The sequence below is a fragment of the Dermacentor andersoni genome, chromosome 7 (genome assembly GCF_023375885.2).
Source record: "Dermacentor andersoni chromosome 7, qqDerAnde1_hic_scaffold, whole genome shotgun sequence".
Taxonomy (NCBI): Eukaryota; Metazoa; Arthropoda; class Arachnida; order Ixodida; family Ixodidae; genus Dermacentor; species Dermacentor andersoni.
The window spans coordinates 105542222-105561765 of record NC_092820.1 but is presented as its reverse complement, the minus strand read 5'-3'; the positions used below and the strand labels follow the sequence as shown (position 1 = coordinate 105561765).

General features: G+C 45.6%; 1 protein-coding gene across 6 annotated transcripts in view; it reads right to left on the bottom strand.

The window, feature by feature from the left end:
• The window catches only part of LOC129385670 (uncharacterized), a 124726-nt gene that overhangs the window by 25375 nt on the left and 79807 nt on the right, over window positions 1–19544 (bottom strand). For all 6 annotated transcript variants that reach the window (XM_055072555.1, XM_055072557.2, XM_055072559.2 and 3 more), the window contains 3 exons: window positions 14104–14120; window positions 6280–6341; window positions 2995–3087 (listed from right to left, as the gene is read on the bottom strand). In XM_055072555.1, the coding sequence (XP_054928530.1) occupies window positions 2995–3087; window positions 6280–6341; window positions 14104–14120 (172 nt within the window). The remainder of the gene's footprint in view (window positions 1–2994; window positions 3088–6279; window positions 6342–14103; window positions 14121–19544) is intronic.

Below are 19544 nucleotides of genomic sequence, written 5' to 3'. Positions count from 1 at the left end.
TCGAATCCCTCTCCACTTGAGTGTGTTCCTCGCCTCTCGTGAACCAATTAGATACGACAAGGCGCTCATGTAGGCAATGTTATTCGTTTTCCAAGCAAGCAAAAGTGAGCTCCTATGATCGAGGAGAGGGTTTGATTGGTCTGTTGAGACAACCCTGTGGGTCACCGCTCGATGCTTTCGTCAGCGGTTACGCAAATTTTACGTCAGGAGATTCGAATAAAAACATATTGGAATAGCTTTAAGTTATAGGGTCCAAGGAGCACAAACCGCTTACGTAAATACCTTGGAATATATCTACAGAGGTTCCACAGTAACCTTAATTCTACAGAAGAAAAGCAGGAAGGTGCCTATAAAGAAACGGGTCTGTCCAGGGGACACAATCTCTCCAATGCTGTTCGCTGCGCGCTTGGAGGAAGTATTCAAGCTATTAAAAAGGATAGGCTTAGAAGTAAGGATCGATGGCGAATATATCAGAATCCTTCGATTTGCTGATCAAATAATTCTATTCAGCAACAATGCAGACGAATTACAACAAAGGATTGAGAACCGTAACAGAGAGAGTGGTAAAGTGGGGCGGAAGATTATTATGCAGAAGACAAAGATAATTATGAATAGCTGGGAAAGGGAAGAAGAGTTCAAGATCGCAGGTCAGCCTGTAGAGTCTGTGAAGGGGTACGTTTACGCAGGTCAATTCATCACAGGGAACCCTGATGGTGAGAATAAAATTCATAGAAGAATAAAACAGGGTTGGCCAGCATACGGTAGACATTGTTAGCTCTTGGCTGGAAGCTTACCATTATCACTGAAAAGGATGGTGTACAATCAGTGGATTCTACCAGGGCAAACATATGGCGCATAGACTTGGAGACTGACAAAGAAGCTTGAGAACAAGTTAAGACCGCACAAAGAGTTGTGGAACGAAGATTTCCAAGCATAACATTAGTAGACAGAAAGAAAGCGGTTGGGATCAGAGAGCAAACGGGTATAGACGGTATTCTAATTGACATCAAAAGAAAAAAAATGGAGCTGGGCAGGTCATGTAATGCGCCGTTTAGATAACCGTTGGACCATTATGGTTACACAATTGGTACCAAGTGAAGGAAAACGCAGTCGAGCACGGAAGAAAACTAGGTGGTGCGATGAAATTAGCAAATTCACGGGTGCTAGTTGGAATTTGTTGGCGCATGGCAGGGGTAACTGGAGATTCCAGGAAGAGGCCTTCGTGCTGCAGTGGACATAAAGCAGGCTGATGATGATGATGATGATGACGATGATGATGATGATTCGTTAAGATGCCACCCTTACTTGTACAATTTGATGAAGATGACCACACGGAACTGCACATTGATGCTAGCAACATCGGCCTTGCTGCAGTCCTCGTGTAGTGGCAAGATGGCATTGAACGTGCTGTTGCTTATAGTAGCCGTCCGTTAACTTCTGCAGAAACGAACTACTGTACCACTGAAGAGGAATGCTTAGCTGTCGTCTGGGTGATAGCTAAGTTCCGGTCACATTTACAAAGCCATCAATTCAGAGTGGTTACCGACCACTCTGAATTGGCTAGCCAATTTCCAAGACACTTCAGGGCCACTCGCCTGGTGGAGCCTTCGTCTTTAGGAATTTGACGTAACAATCGTATACTAGTCTGTGCGGAAGGACACTGGTGCTGATTGTCTTTCTCGCACTGCACTTGCAATGGTGTCAATTGATACCCATGGCGACGGTTGTTTCCTTTGCGCTCTCAATCTGTCTGACTTGGCTGAGCAACAGCATGAAGATTTAGAACTGAGGCCACTTACCGACCGTCTTGATGCCCAAAGTTCGCATCCTCCACGGACATTCGCGCTTTCACCGTCTTCCTGCTGTCTTCACAGCAATGTGTTGTACGAAAAAAAACTTCTACACATCGGAAACTGGATCACCTCCGTGTTCCGTGCACCCTGCGTGCCGATATTCGGTCGGCCTATCACGATTAACCCTCGTCGGGCCAGTTGGGCTTCGCGCCTAGCTTGGCCCCTGTTCGTCAAAGCGACTACTGGCCTAAGCTCACCCAAGAAATCAAGCATTACGCGAAAACTTGTCGCTCCAGCCAGCGCCGAAAGGCTCCACATCAGCGCCCAGCCGGTTTCTTGACGGCTGTTACAAGGCCAACACAACCATTTCAACAAGTTGTCATGGACATGCTTTTGCTGACAATTTCATGTCTTGCTGGCAACCACTGAATCGTGGTTGCGACTCATTATTTCACGCAATACTGCGAAACATGACTGATTCAGGTAGCCACTGTCAGGTGATGTTGCATACTTGTCCATCCGCGACATCCCCCTCCAGCATGATGCACCAGAAGCAGCCATAACAGTTCGTGGTAAAGCTTTCACAGCAAAGATGATACAAGACATCATGACGCTTAGTGGAACAGCTCATCGCCGAGCGTCTGCATGCGATCCTCAGACCAAAGGTCTTACGGAGAGTTTAAACAAGACAATTGCTGACATTCTTACCATGTATGTCGATAGCGACCACAAGAAATGAGACAATACCATATATCGTAAGTTGACTATATATATATATATATATATATATATATATATATATATATATATATATATATATATATATATATATATATATATATAGTGAAGTTACGACAATCCATGATGGAGTGCTTAGGCATATGCTACAGCCAATTAACGACAGCCATCTTATGTCAACGTCATCTAAACGCTGCTAATTGCACTCCAGAGCACGTGAAGATTATTTTGGGTACAGCAAGGCACGTGTGATGCGTACACTTGGCTCACTTGGTCGATGTCGACTAAGAAGCGCGACAAATTACAAGAAAAAAAATTAACACAGCTAAAGTAACTGCACACGCGCCACACATGAAAAGAACTGTGAGAAAAAAAATCATACATGAGCAGACTTATAGTCCGATCTGCACTATTTCTCTTATTACTGCCATTTTCTTTGCCCTTATACCGTAATTTCGCTTACTTCCATATGGAGGTCTTTTTCCCAGAATCATGCAGTCATCGTCGGTGTGCACAGATGAAAAACGCTCCATTCCGTATGGCAGTGAGGCCCATGCTGAAAGGCACAACGAAAGAGTATTCATTTACATCCCGTTATACAGCTCTACGATGACTCGTGTACTAGTCACCAACGGAGCAACAGGTCGGCGGTTCGATTTACGGCTGCAGTGGCGCAATATTCAGATGGGTGAGAATTCCAAGCGCGTTCATGTATCAATCCTTCCGCGGTTCACTCCCTGGGTGACAGGGTTTGTTCACCAATACACCAGTGCAGAAACTTGTGCACCTTGAAGTGCCGTTCGCCGTTGTAGCACGCACAATGCATGCAATACATTTATCATTGCTTTACTACTGAGAGGCACTATTTCCTCTTCGTAGGCTACTCAGTGTTGTGAATAATTCACAGCTCTTGTTGCATTAGTGGCGTATTTTTCACACTATAGCGCATGCGGTTGTGCATACCAATGAGTCCACCTTGAGTTCCGCTTCCCCTCCGAGCAAGAAACTCCTGATTATCCACCACATAGCACCTACACGTGCTTCAAGCTTAGTAAATATTCTTTAGAATAACTTTTGATGACTTCCTCGCCTAGCAGCGATACTCAGCCTTATATCTCGGTGTAAGCCCTGCTTAACCCAGTCGTCTGTCGCATAGCTGTGCCCGTTCACCGGAGAGCCAATCCGTGCGAGCCGTGTGCAGGTTTGCATCATTGCATGTATACGTGCTCGCGCATAGTGCTTCTTTCTGGCCTTGCCCCTTATGCAAGCAACGATTTCACGAACACGATTGTAACTAACACGCCATAATATACATGCGAAGTGCGGTATTCTTGCTGCGGATTGCGCCCGTGAAGCTTTGCCGTTATTGCGGTGCCCCACTTCTGAAACTAAAATAAAACGAGCAACCAGGAGGCAAGTAACTGTGTATTTAATCTTTACAGGGCTGCGCCGTCCCACAGGAACACAGGATGAATTCCCTGTGTACGTAGGTACGTTGAATAGCACGTATATTTGTAATTACCTGTATGTACCATATTTTGGCTAATAAAAAAAGATGAGCAAGTACTTTCGGTATGTATGTATGTATGTATGTATGTATGTATGTATGTATGTATGTATGTATGTATGTATGTATGTATGTATGTATGTATGTATGTATGTATGTATGTATGTATGTATGTATGTATGTATGTATGTATGTATGTATGTATGTATGTATAGTGCAACTGACAGTGGTGTGCTCCAGACCTCTGTCAGTTGCACTTCGCTCATCGAAGAGGCAGGACATGCGTGGGTTGCGCTGCTGAACAATACTCTGGAATGTGGTGAACGTGGTGTAAAGGAGACTCTGGATTACCAAAGGGATGCGAGGTAATGCTAACGCGTTTCTCTAGCAATTACTACTAAATTGCCTCCGCACTATTCCTCAAAGCGAATAGCACTAAGAACACGGCTAAACATAAATACGCTTTCAAAGTAATACCAACTAGCTCATCAACGCGCGTTCTCGCTATATTATAGCGGCGTACAGCATGACGTGGCAATGAAGAAAAAGCTACGAGGGCGGAGCTTATTAACCCGCTAATGTTTACACTTGGAATAACCTGACAGAGGGGGGAGGAAGATGAGTGTAATTGCAAGCATATTGTTTCAGAACTTTTCTTCAATCTATGAACGTTCAGGCATCCATACGCACTTTGCTAACCATGATTGCACAAGCAACGCAGTGTTTTAGGCCGCAGTTACTTTTTTCCAGCGACTTTGGTGCTGCCGATTTCGCTTGTTTCAGAATTGACTTGTCAAATGCGAATGTGCTTGCACTATCTTGCATACCTTCCAGCATCACAATACTTCCAACGGTATGGGATTGTTGAGCGAAACATGTTGGTTAACACATCTTTCGTAAAGCTTGACGCAGCGTTCGTACAATCGTAAACCGAGCTCTAATGATGCGTAAATGTTACGAAAGTTTTGGAAGAGTTGGCAGGTATGCATGTGTTACTTCACCAAGTAGTCGGGCTGTGTTTGACAGTGCTTTCGACTTCTTGTATCACATACTTAGTTAGCGTAACTCCCAGTTGCGACCAGCTTCATATCTTCCCCAAACACGAAAGTAAAAAGCAGAAAAATAAGTCACATTCAACAGTCACTCGTATATTCTATCTGTAACTGGCGATACTAAAGCAAGAAAAAAAAGAGGTTTATGCTTTCTCTTTCGCAGCATTAGGCAACGTGAAAGAGGATGTATGATCTTTTAGCGGGATTTAGCAGAAAAGCTACGGAGTTTCGCCTCCGTAGCTTTTCTGCAATGCCAAGTGGACGAGAAAAAAATATCGTGGGGAAAATTTGCTGGAAGCGAGTAGACCTTGTGTAACTAAAATAGCAAAAGCACTAAATGGTGTATGATGAAACATAGTAAAGGCCACAAATATCGCCAAATTTGGAATGAGTCCTAATATAGCGGACAGATGTTGCAGTCGGCGGCGGCGATAGCCTTCTGAGCGTTACCAACCATCGTCAGTTGCCTGCGTGATTACTGCAGAAGCTCCTGCATATTTCATATCGAAATCCTTGCGGACGCTTTCCGAGCATTAGTCTCAGCTGTCTCTGTTATCGATCTATGCCTAATAAGCGTTTGCATGCATATCTCCTAAAATATTTTGCTAATTGTAGTGCCGTTCTAGGCACTGGTGCATTTTTCGAACTCTTCTAGTAATATATACGCTATCTTGCTTCCAATGCATTTCTTTGCAGAAGCCCGCAACCATTTCCGAACCGTTCAAGCTGCAAGACACATGCTATGATACTCAAGGCTGATACTTTAAGACTAATTGAAGTCTGTTAAATCATAAGGAACGCTCATGAAGTTTGTATATGCACCATGAATTTGGAGCACGTGAACGCACGTCTCTTTGGCTTTAGCGGAATAGAAAGTTGTGCCTTGCGTACATGAGCACATTTCTAAGGGACGGGGGGGGGGGGGGGGGGGAGCGGAAGAGGGCATCAAAACAAACTAGGCAGCATCGACAGTGTGGTTGAAGCACGGGCAGTGAGCCGTTTTCTATTAGGGTACCGACATCACGAATTTTATGAATGCCCCTCGTGATTATTGTTGCTTGTTTTTCAATTCGTGCATTTTTTATTGTTTTATGTGGAGAGCATCTATTTCGTGCTTAGCAATGAATGATACTACAGATAATTTGTATACGCTCAGAAGTATGGTGGTGAAAATTCTGTCAAATCTTACCATCTCTGACTAGCAGTTTTTCGCCATAGTGGTTCGAAGTGTAGAACCTTAGGTCAAAGTGCCTGAAAGAGTCATCGTATATGTTAAGTATCGTACAGATTTACTACAGGACTCTTATCTACATTGCTGCAGATCCTCGCATCCTGTTAAGAGAAAAGGAACCCGAAAATTCCCGTAAAATTGCCGCGCGACTGGCCGCTCCAACCACTTCGCGTGTATTCGAGGGCTTTTTCGCGCTGTGGAAAAACACCTTTATATAGCCCGTATTGAGCAATAGAAAGCTGTATAGGGAGTTTTTCATGTCGCTCTACACTTGTTTCATGGAATATTTTCATGTAAATTTAATATTTGAGAAGTGGATTAATTAATGAAGACTAATGATATAATTAGGCATAATGAAAAAAATAATTTGAATATCTCCCAGCGATGGAATACAACATTACCTTGGTTCGGTCCAGCTACGTGGCGTTCGCATATTTTTCTGCTCTGGCTAAAGTTAGCTGGGACACCCTGTATATTCATGCTTGCTTCTAATAAACGCCAGTTCAGAGTTCTTATCGCTTCTTTTTGTGTTCCCTGTCAACTTTCGCGTTGGTTATATTATTAAGAAATACCACCTAGCCCGGTCTCACAGCTTGAAATTTGAGGGTGGGCTAACTTATAATTTGGGGGTGGGCCAACTTCAATTAGTGGGTGGGCCTACCTTAAGTTCGCGGTATAGCAAAGTGAAATTTCGGGGCATGCTTCTGCATACTTAGACAAATCCAGTGGAGTTTCTGCATACTTTCTTGCAGTATGCAGCTCGGGCTTCCCACTTCCCCACATAGTGTGAATATACTTTACCTGATTCGGAGCAGTTTAGGTGAGAGCAATGCACTCAGGTCAAACTTTGGCTTAGGTAACTCATTATCATCATCATCTTCTTCATCATCAAAAGCCTGGTTACGCCCACTGCAGGGCAAAGGCCCCTCCCATACTTCTCCAACTACCCCGGTCATGTACAAATTGTGGCCAAGTCGTCCCTGCAAACTTCTTAATTTCATCCGCCCACCTAGCTTTCTGCCGCATCCTGCTACGGTTGCCTTCCCCTGGAATCCAGTCCGTAACCCTTAATGACCATCCATTATCGTCCCTCCTCTTTACATGTCCTGCTCATGCCCATATATTTTTCTTGATATCAACTAGGATGTCATTAACTCACGTCTGTTCCCTCACCCAACCTGCTCTTTTCTTATCCCTTAATGTTACACCCATCATTCTTCTTTCCATAGCTCGTTGCGTCGTCCTTAATTTAAGTAGAATCCTTTTCGTTAGCCTCCAGGTTTCTGCCCCGTAGGTGAGTACTGGTAAGACACAGCTGTTATACACATTTCCCTTGAGGGATAATGACAACCTGCTGTTCATGATATGAGAATGCCTGCAAACGCACCCCAGCCCATTCTTATTCTTCTGATTATTTCAGACTCATGATCCGGATCCGCGGTCACTACCTGCCCTAAGCAGATGTATTCCCTTACCAATGTAAGGGAATACATCTGCTTAGGTGACTACAATTAGGTAAATAAGCCTACTTATTCGGCCAATAATTATAAGACTTAGTTGTTTTTAAAATGACATTGCTTAACTGCTTAATTTATTAGGCTATGGTGTTGGGCTGCTGAGCACGAGGTCGCGGGATCGAATCCCGGCCACGGCGGCTGCATTTCGATGGAGGCGAAATGCGAAAACACCCGTGTACTTAGATTTAGGTGCACGTTAAAGAACCCCAGGTGGTCGAAATTTCCGGAGCCCTTCACTACGGCGTGCCTCATAAACAGAAAGTGGTTTTGGCACGTAAAACCCCATAATTAAAACTAATTTATTAGACCTAAATTATAGCATCATTGATACATTTGTATTAGTAATCTATTAATAATTGTTTACCTAATTTGGTCGAACAAATGTGAGGCACCCTTAATTATTCTTGATTGTGCTCCTTGGAATTAATCTTTTTTTCTCTTGTTTAGTGCAATAACTTAAAATAAATTATTTTACTTAGCTGCACTGCACTTAATTACCATCATTTATGGTTTTAAGTATTGCTAATTTTATCGTACTTAATGTTGGTAGTCTTTGTTAACTTTAATTGCCATTACACCTCTTAAGTACACAATATATCGTAACAGCGTCATGAGAGTGACAAAAACGACGTTCACCAACAAGACGAAAGAGACCACGTAGTGGGCGCTAGCTTACAACCACACTGGTTGTGCCGGCCATATCATCGGAATAGTAGACATGGTCCCATTTAACCTCATATTTCAGCCCGTTTCATTTTTGGTGGAGGTGCTGGATACCGCACAAGAGGGACCTCCGCAACGGGCTTGTTGCTCGGCCGTCCTACAATGCTGACTGACGACGCATGGGTCGAGCACGGCGTCAACGCCCGGGCCGTCAACATCCTTGACGCCGCAATCGTGAGTTGTTTTGACCCATCCGCGCGACCTTGGGCACCGACAGCATCGACGCCGAAGAATGGCCTGGCATATACGAACGCGTCACTTGCATACAATCAATGGGACCCGATGGTGATGCTCGCAAATCTTTTCTATCTGGAGGGACCAGCACGAACCTGGTATGCCCTACAGGAACAAGAGCTGACCAGCTGGAACTCATGTAGGCGAAAACCATGTGACCTCTTTGGAAAGCTTGTTGGTCCCTAGACTGCCGCTGCGAAACACCTATCCAGTCGGTATCCGACAGCTACACCGTCGTACGTTGCGCACATCCTTGATGTCCTAGCTCTTTACTGCGGCGTCGATTCCATTATGCCCGAGGCTGAAAAAGTGAGGCATTTTCATAAAAACATCGCTAATGATGCGCTTAACTTACTCGTTTTGAATGAGTGCTCGACAATTGACGAAATTATCTATGAGTGCGGGAGTTTCGAAGTCGCTATGAGCCGTTGCATCGCCCGACAGTTGGTGCGGCTTTCGAACACTGCCGCTACGTCGTCCTGCGAAGACGATTATTCGTCCATTTAGTCGTCCGCTCCGAATAGGGTTGTCAGAGTTGTGCGGCACGAAATCGAGGCTGCGTCGCCATCTTTTCTACGCCCTTCAGAGGAGGCTCAGTTGACAATCTCCCTCATCCAGGTACGCGAAGAACTGCTAAACGCAGGCATTCAATCCGTGCGCTCCATAGCCCACCCTTTGTATAGACCTACTGCCCATTTTCATCAACCTCCTCCGAAGTTTAGACTCCGTAAAATCCAGCCCAATGGCGAACACATGAGGACATGCCCATATGCTTCCGACTGTTGCCCTTTAGTCAGAATTCGTCTTTGCGCTCCAAATTTTACTACCGCCACGATCATAACCTACGCCCGCAATTTGATGCTCCCCATGACCCGACATACCGTGCCATGTCCCTTCTGCGTCCACCATACAGTCGAGTAGTTCGCCGTCGCCGCACGATCGTCGGTCATGGTCGCCTCCGCCCCGTAGTTTTACGTCACGTCGCCGCACCATTGTGTACGTGCACTCCCTGGAAATCTATGAACGCAGCGCCCGGAGGTAACGCTGCATTGGACTTGGACCTGCAAATCCTCTCCTTAGCTTGCCGGCCGATCAGAACCTAATCACTGTAGAAGTTGATGCCCTACCGTTAACTGACATGATCGACACCGGGGCGCACATCTCAGTCATGAACTCTGATCTCCGGAAACGGCTCAAGAAAGTGCTCACATATGCCGAGTCCCGTGTTGTAGGAGTCGCTGATGCGTATGCGTACCGCTCGTGTCAGCGTTGGCGATCGCTACATATCTGTTCCAGGCACTTGGCAATTGCCCTCCAGACGTCATCCTTAGTCGTAATTACTCATCTGTTCACTCATCTATAATTGACTGCTCGTGTAGTCCAACTTGATTTGCCTGATGTTACCGACCTTTCCGACACAGTGCAGAACCAGCTATGTTGTGCCTACTTTGTTCGTCTACCACCGCATGCACTGACCTGTATCACTGCTGTGTCCAACCCCTGTGTACGATATGGTGACTATGCTGTCCCTCCCGGCATTAGTGCCTTACATTCGCAGGGTGTGTCGTTTCCTCACACCATTGGGGCCATATTGGCTCATAAAACTTATCTTCCTCTCCTGAATTTCGAATTTTGCTCTCAACCACTGCCCAAAAACATCTCTCTAGCCACACTGTCGCCGTTGCACGAGTACAAACTTTCTTTTCTCTCGCTTCATTCGTCTTCCACCAACTATACCGTCCCCTGCGTAGCTCATTCTGCAACGTCATCTACAGTGCCGACGGCGTTACCAAGATAAAAGCTGTGGACCTTCCATCCACAACAGCCGACCACCCTCGTCACCTGCTTGCGTCTTATTCTGACATTTTTGACATTAGTGGTCGCCCTTTTGGACAAAGCTCCCTTGTGCAGCATCGCATACATACCGGCGACGCACCGCTTATTTACAGAGAGCCCTATCGCGTGTCACATACCGATTGTCGATTGATGCAACCAAAGGTTGTTAAAATGCTTACCAAGGCTATTATTGAACCGTAAAAGAGCCCGTGGGCTACTCCTGTTGTCTAGCACAAAAAGATGGAAAACACTTGGGGATTCTGTACAGATTAACGACATCTAAGCAACATAAGAAAGATGGGTGTCTATCCCCTGACACACATAGACGACGCGTTGGATTGCCTACACGACGCGACGTATTTTTCATCAATACGCCTGAGCTCCGGTTACTGGCAAATTGCCGTGGATGACATAGACCGTTAAAAGACCGCATTAGTTCGAGGCGTGTCGTTCGGCTTGTGCAATGCTCCAGCCACCTTAGACCGCATGATGGACACGCACTTGCACAGCTTTGGTTGTTGCCTAGTCACTATCCTCCGTCATGTATTGAACTCATCTGGCGTCCGCTCTGATCCCACGAGAGTCCTGGCTGTTTATTTTCCTGCACTGACCTGCGCCTACGACGTCCGCAGCTTTGTAGTCTTGTGCTCTTATTTCCGTCGATTTGTTGGAAATTTCGCGTACATTGCTCGGCCACTGAATGACCTTCTCAAGAACAGCGACTCTGTTTCATGGGGCCCTCACCAAGCTACTGCCTTCAAACGCCTTATCACTCTGCTCACTACTGGGCCAATTCTCGCTTACTTCGACCCATCTGCCCCAATAGAGGTCCATACAGGTGCTAGTGGCTGTGGAATTGGTGCTTTTTGAGCTCTGTCTCAACGTGAGTATGACCAGAGTTATTGCGAACACTAGTCGCCTGCTTTCACAAGTTGAACGGCATTCGTCCATTACATAGCGCGATTGCGATTAAGCAGTGGCTAAATTTCAGTCGTACTGGTCGACCTTTCACTGTCCCCACTGATCATCAAGCTCTCTGTTGGCTCTCGACAGTTAAAGATCCAATGGATTGCCTAAGCCGCCCGGCACTAGGTCTTCGAGAATTCACCTTCACATTCGTGTATAAGTCCAGTAGGCTCCACCAGGATGCAGATTGCTTTTCACGGCGTCCCGTCAATGCTCCCGATTCCCATGATGCACTTGCTGAAATATTCTGCCTCTCCGCCATCTGCGACATTGGTGAGTAGCAACAGCGCGATACACCTTTGTGCGACCTCATCAGCCGCCTCCAGTTTGACCCATCAGACCCTTCACTACACATGTTCCTCATTGTGCACGGCATCTTGTACCGCAGAATTATGCGACGCTGCCGAAGGACAGGAACTGCTGCTAGCCACTCCCTCACATCTCCGGGCGACTGCACTCGCGCAACTCTATGATGTCCCAACTGCTGGCTGAGGAATTAGTGAATCGTTTTTGCCAGGGATTATTCAACCTGCTACGCTATCACACTAGTCATCCGAACCTATCGCACTACAGATGTCGCAGACTTCTTGCGCAAGGCGTCATCTTCTCGATGTGCTTCTCCTCAGATCTTCTTGACTGGGAGCCGCCATTCCATTTGTGACGTTCGCGTACAACGCGCCACGTCACGGCGCCGCTCTCGCCCTTCTATCTCCTTTTTGTACGTCAATCCACATTGCCTTCCAACATGCTCCTGCCAACAGCTCTCGAGGCCCGGTCTGAACGCTCGCCATGCTATAGGGACAGCCGCTAGGGCAAGCCAGATTGCCCACCGTCGCCTTTCCGAGTCGAAGGCGACTACTGTCGTCATTATTTCCAGTCGTACTCGTTCCCCTATGGACTCCGTCAGGGCATGTGAGCATGTCGGAAAAAACTGCTCTCTCGCTACTCCGGCCCTTACCACGTTTTCCGACAAGTCAGGTATGTCGCTTATGAAAATTGTCCTGCCGATGCTTCCTCCTCTTTCACCTCATCTCATTTTGTCCACGTAGGTCGTCCCAAGCCATACCATGTGGCTGCCATCTAACAGGCACCGGGTTGGCGCTTTCGCCGCCGGCGCTCATGTCGCGATCTGACGAGAGTGACAAAGACGAGATCATAAACAAGACGAAAAGGACGACGTAGTCGTTCTAGCCTAACGCTTCGCCATACTGGTTGCACCGGCCATATTTCTGAATAGTAGACATGGTCTCATTTAACCTTATATCTCCGCCCGTTTCATTTTATAGTCATAATCATAAATCATCAGTAGTCATACGTAATCATAAGTTATTCTCATGTACGGGGTGATCAGTGTAAAGTTTTGAAATTTTGAAGTTTTGTGGTAGATTTAAAAATAGCATTGTACAGATAACACAATTCGGCTTCTTAAGCTGTAATATTCTGAGACAATGCTTGCAGGACCAATCGAAACACATATTTTACTAACAAACAAATAGCCATTACTTATCTTTTGATTTATTTATTGTACGACACATATTGCAATTTACGAATTGTCGCCGGTGAGTTTGCAAGGCGATAATAGAATTAATTTCCAGAATGACGTTAGTTTAGAAATATGCGCCATCAAACGCACTAATATTCATTGTTGTTCCAATAATTATTTAATAAAGCACTGTTTTATGCATTGAAGCACAAAAGTAACTGCACGTCAGTGTATTTCGTCCCACACTTTGGGAAATAAAATCTCAAAACTGGCATCATCGTCAAAATTCATTTAAAGTAGATAAATCTTGCAAGCTCACCGGCTGCTATTTGTAGCTTGCAATATGTGCCATAAATTATTTAGCTAGGAAGTTAATTAGTGATTTCGTTGTTAATTAGCTGAGTATGCGTTTCGATTTATCGTGCTAGTAATGTACGCCTTATCGAATTTTCCACCTCAACGACAAGAATAATGCAACCTGCCATAGGCCATTAAAAAAGTTGCCTAAAACTTAAAAATTGTCACCTCGCCTGTATACCTCCGTAGGACCACGTGTATTCCTATGCATGCAGTGCACCGTGTCATGCATTTAAGAGAAACAATTGGACGGACCGACGGATAGAGTCCCGAGTGAAGTAGCCCTAGTATGCGTACGTACTAATACAGACTGGCAGTACCTAATAACTACCGGATGCATGTTGCCAATTCTACGCTTTCAGTGCGCTTGCGTACCCAGCACGGTTTGCTAACAGCAGACTCTGCGCTGCATTCCCTAGTCTTTGAGCAGCAGTCATGCGGAGGGTTGTTCAGATAACCCTATAGCTGGCGCTTGCCTATCGGCTATGCCTGGTTATTCTGGCTGCCAATGGATGAACCCACAAACGGACGTGCTTCCTCTTGCTGCCACTTGCTGGCGACCTAAGCAGCCTCCGCAGGTCAGACGCTATGTCATCGCGTGTTTCCTTTCATAAAGGACTACCTTTCCGATGTACCAGTCAGTGATGCAATGGTAAGAGCACTAACTTTTTCTCCCAGTTCCTCTGAAAAAGAAAGACAATAAGAGAACACGTTATTTACTACTAGATTTTGAAATCTTTCAATGCGCTTGACAACAACAACTATAAAGCTCGCGTTACATTCATCTGCTCTTCATCGTGAAAGCGAATCATATAGGCTATTTCAATATGCATCTACTTCAGTATAACAACTACTACTTTCAATATTACACAAAGTGCCTATGATCATTCAATACGGAATAATTTGCACATTTGGCAGAAAGGCTTCTTTGACTGGCTGCACCTGAGACGCATTTATGTTGAGGTGGCACTTCCGGTGCCAGCAGATCCGTTCGCTTCCTTCAACTTGTTCCCCGGTAAAAATAACTTAACAGGGTGAATGTAGCGGAACAACGCAAATATGAACGGAGGCTTTGTTAATTGTTCTGTGCAGTACGGCCCAGGGCTAAATGTATAGCAGCACTAACACTAAATCAGTTTAGGGCAGCAAACTATCCTTTAAACGGCCTATGAGAAAATTTTTACTAGAACAGAAACTGAAAGCTAGTCACCTATCGCCATGCCCCCCCCCCCCCCCCCCCCTCCCTTGAATTTCGCGCCCAAACCCCAGAGCAAGCATGTCAATGTGACGTACTTGATCGATCTGCGCCCAAAGCATATAGTCACTGGCATATGCTTTGGTCCTGGTTCTACTCCTGCCAAAGGTCCTGGCCAGAAGCCAGGACCGTTGGCAGGAGTAGAACCATGCCATTTGGTGTTAATGAAGGCGCAGTTAAGTAAGATAGAGTTAATTATGAGACTCGAAGCTAGGAGCTCTTGTAGAAGTTGTACCCACCTCCATTGGTGGTAATGAAGGCGAAGCTAATTAAGATGGAATTAATTATGGCCCTCAAAGCCAGGACCTTTGTCGGGAGTCAAACCATACCATTTGATGCTAATGAAGGCGCAGTAAGTAAGATAGAGTGAATTATGACACTCGAAGCTAGGATCTTTGGCAGGAGTCGAACCCACCTCCTTTGCTGTTAATGAAGGCGAAGGTAATTAAGATAGGGTTGATTGTGGTACACGAACGAGGGACCTTTGGTGTTAATGAAGGAGAAGTTCATTAAGGCATGGTTAGTGAAAGTAGCGGTAATTAATGTACACGAAACCACGACCGTTGGGGGAGTCGAACCCACGATCTTCCATCGTGCTGACGTTGCGACGGATGCCATTGGTCATGTCGCGGCGCTTCTGATCACATGGCCGCTCAAATCATGTGACTCTGCGAGTGGTGCCACCGCTCCTGCTGACGTGGCCGCTGAGCTTTCTCATTAATGCACTTAAACATAACTAATTGACATTGAATCTTTGTTTCGATTGATCGCCGTGTTCATGCATTGTTCCCAGCCTGCTTCCGCCTTCACTGTAAAGAAGGCTCGCGTGGGGGGGGCAAAACACCAGTAATTTAAGGATCTGTACTTTTTGTTGTTGTTCTTTTCTCCTGGGTAGGGTACCTGTTATTGATCATTTTTTTGCTTCATCACGCATTTCAAGAATGCTTTTCTGGACAGTTGTGGAGTAGTAATAGTATTTAGAAACCTCCAAAATTGGGCGTCTGGCTTCTTACAATACAATGTAGTCCATCTTCACCTGTGAAAATAACTATGTCCATGCAGAGATGATGCGGGAAGTTGAAGGTGACGACTCTACGCGTGATTCATTTAATCGCCATAGCGGTTATGCAAATGCTGGAGGCACACTTACGCGGCCACCGACTCCGCGCCGTCGTTCAGTCAGTCTTGCCATCAGCGGTCTGCGCGCGGCCCACACGCAGATGCTTAGACGTGTTCCAGACCGGGCGTAGTGCGTTTTGCAGCTATCACGACGAAACGGAGAGGACGCACCCTCAACGCTTCGCCAAACTGGCTGGAGGAGTGGTGCCATTGCCGCATTCCGCCATCCATGGCTATAGTGTGTTAGTGTGTTATGGTGTGCGCACACACACTATAACACACTAATGCACCATAGCACACTATAGCAAACTTCAATGGAGTACACCAAAACCGCAGTATCATTATGGGGCTGGGGGACTCCACATTAGTTTAGACCTCCTGAGGTTCTTTAACGTACACACAACGCAGCGTGCACGGGCATTTTCGCCTTTCGGCCCCATCGAAATGTGGCCGCTGCGGGCGGGATTCGACCCCGTGCCCAACGCCGAAGCCACTATGCCACCACGGCAGGTCACGCTAGAACCTCTGCTAAGTTGCCATGTGCACGCACTGCTCTGAGAAGAGCGGGCAGCATACGTCAAGCTTATGTTTTCTATTATTTCACTTGGCGCTGAATAACACGGACAATTTCCCGTCTATCTCAATCGTGCAGCATTGTGGCGCAATGCCTGCAACGTTACTACCAGGGCTTGGCAGCACTCTACCATTGTCTGGTAGCTACAAGAGACATGTTGCTTTTCTGACGCAGCGGTTGCCTTGCGTGCTAGGTCACGCAAACTTGACACAGTCACGTCGAGTCCGAGGAGTTAAAGCGAAGCCAAAGACGCTGTTATCGTTTTCGAAACTCCTCCCCCCCTCCTGGCGAAACATCGAAACTTCCTGCGGCTTCTGTGGCTTTTCGAGCCTCCTCTCATGGTGAGAGCGGCTGATTTGGTATCGTTGATGGGAATTTGGTAATGCAGTGAAACTTAATTTTCTCTTTATTGTTACTCTAAAGGAAGGAAGCAGTTGGTCTTCTGATATCAGTTATCAGTGAGACATGGCACAAATGTCGCTACGTTAAAGCCAAGTTTTCTCTGCCTCTTCTCTCCACTTTTCGGGACATTGAGTGTCATACTACGTGTTTCTGCGAACACCTTCAAATTCTTTAAAGGCTGCCTGTGGCAGGAACCACAAATCGAAGTGGCCTACTCAAAGAGGCGGACATTACTTGCACAAAAAAAATTGAAATGCATAATCGAATAATTAACAAAGATTAACCAATCAACTTTGGAACAAAGCAGCCTATGGTCCATATTGTGGTTTAAAACTTCAACCTTAGAGTTCGCGAGGCGGATCCACTTAGAACGAATTCTGAAGATGACTCCAGTTTGGAGGCAATAATTGCCGAACTTTGTGGAGAAATGCATGGGCGTCCCAGTTACTCAACAAACGGTCCTGTATGCATTCAAGCAGAAATGTAACTGGAACGCCAATGTATTTCTCCTCAAAGTTCGGGAATTGAAATCTCGTAAGTTGTGTCAATCTTAGAATTTGTTCCAAGTGGGTCCGCCTTGTGCGCTCCACGGCACGAGTTTTTAAATTACCATATGGATCATACGGTTATTAGTTCAAAAGATAATTAGTAAATTGTTGTTAATTCTTCTATTACGCATTCAATTTTTGTGCAAGTAGCGTCCGTCGCTTCAAGTAGACCACGTCATGAACTAGAATTATGCTATCTGCCACAGGCAACTTCAAGAATATTTGAAAGCGTTCGCTGAAACACCCTGTATACTGACAACACTTTGGTATCTTGTAGAGACAAAACATTCTCCACTACAAAATCAAGACTAATTTCTGTACTAAACGAAGTTGGTAACTGGCCTAAGACAAATGATCTAAGTGTAACCACTTCTAAATTATAAAATTAAATTTATGAATTTCAGATCCTTTCCAAAGCCGATATTTACACCAGACGTTCTGGTGCAGTCTTCCAATATAACCTCTGCTTATGACTCGCTTCCTTTTCTTGGAGTGCGTTTTGACGTAACTGTTAATTTTTGTTTGCATATGACCGACGTCAAGAATAAAACTGCTTTCAGTATTCGTGCAATAATTAAAAGTAGGTTTTATTTTTCATATAATGCACTGTTGTCTTTAAATTTTTCCTTTATCCACAGTTACGTAAACTACGGTTAACTACCTTGGGAAACACATCAATCCCACATTTCAATGGTGCAACACATCGAGAACAACACAATTCGTATCATTGCTTTCAGTCCACGTCTTCGTAATGCCCTTGCCTTACTTGGACAATGCAACATGCTATCGCTTAGGAAGTTACTTCAATTTATTGGTACCTGCTTGTTCTATAAAACAATAAAATGACATATACCTTTCGAACCTATTAACAGCGACTTATTAGAAAACACTCATTGTCCACCTTTCGCGTCGGAACCAATTAGTTTTTTATTACCGAGAGTTCGCACCAATTACGGAATAAGAACCTGGTCATTTACAGCCATCTATTCCTGGAATTCATTGCCACCCAGCCCAATATCGTTGCATAAGCTTTATATATTTAAGAAAACTGTGAAAATTTTCTTCCTGTGTTCCTCAACCTTTTATTATATGCAGCCCCTATTATCTTGAGTAATTATGTGAAATTTTTCGTCTTTCGTATTCATCGCTGCTTTTTATAGCTATAATATTGTGTTTGGTTGCAATTACTCTAGCGTAAGTGACACTTTTGTTTTCTTGCCACTCACACGTGTATTTTTAATCCTTGTGTTTTTCGTCAGTCTGCGATAGTCTACGTACAATGGGACCCTACTCTGTAAAGTGATTTTTAGATGCTCTGTATTATTAGACTTGCGCTAGTAGATATTGAAATTTTAAACTTCGCAATTCTGCTTGCTACCTGATGTGTTGCAAGATTAGCCGGTGCCGAACGTAGCGCATGCAAGCACTGGATGTGCTGCGAACCGAGGCGGCCCGGGGCGGCAGGTGAAGCACGTAAGAAAAGGCGCGAGCTCTACCGAAACTCGCCTCGTCATCATGTTGTTATGAAAATTCCGTCGTAGTTACTTCATGGCCTTGATACAATTGTGATACCTTCTTTTTGTTGCGATGGGAACTATATGACAACTACAGTCGCCTTTTTTGCCGTCGCCGTCGCCGTGATGTTCCCTATAAAGTCCAAGGGCGATAACACCATCCCCTCGCGCCGAATGCTGTAACTGCGAGTGAAAGCGTGCGACGGTGAACTGACGATCGCGGCTTAAGTAGATTTAGGCGCACGTTCAAGAACCCCAGGTGGTCCAAATTATTCCGGAGTCTCCTACTACAGCGTGCCTCATCATCAGATCGCGGTTTCCGCACGTAAAACCCCATAATTTAATCGCGGCTCAATGTGCCGCGCTCAAGACACGAAAGGAGCGAGGAAGCGCTCCTTCTCACGGCGCGCTCACGGAATCGGGGTTGAAGGGAGGCAGGGGGTCGCTGTAATTCGGCAGCAATGCGCGGTCGCCCCGCGTGGTCGCGCGATCTTTTTCTTGAAAGCGATCTCCTTTGAGGACAGAACCTAGGTGGGCCGACGGCTCGCAGCTCTGTTCTTGCCGCTGAGTTTGGGTTGGAACAATAGACATCACGAAGGTCCCTTTGCTCGTCGCTGCTGCCGCGCTTCCTCACGCGAGCGTTTCGACAGCGAGTGTCTGCGGAAATCGAATGTGATGTGTGCATGTTTGCTTGT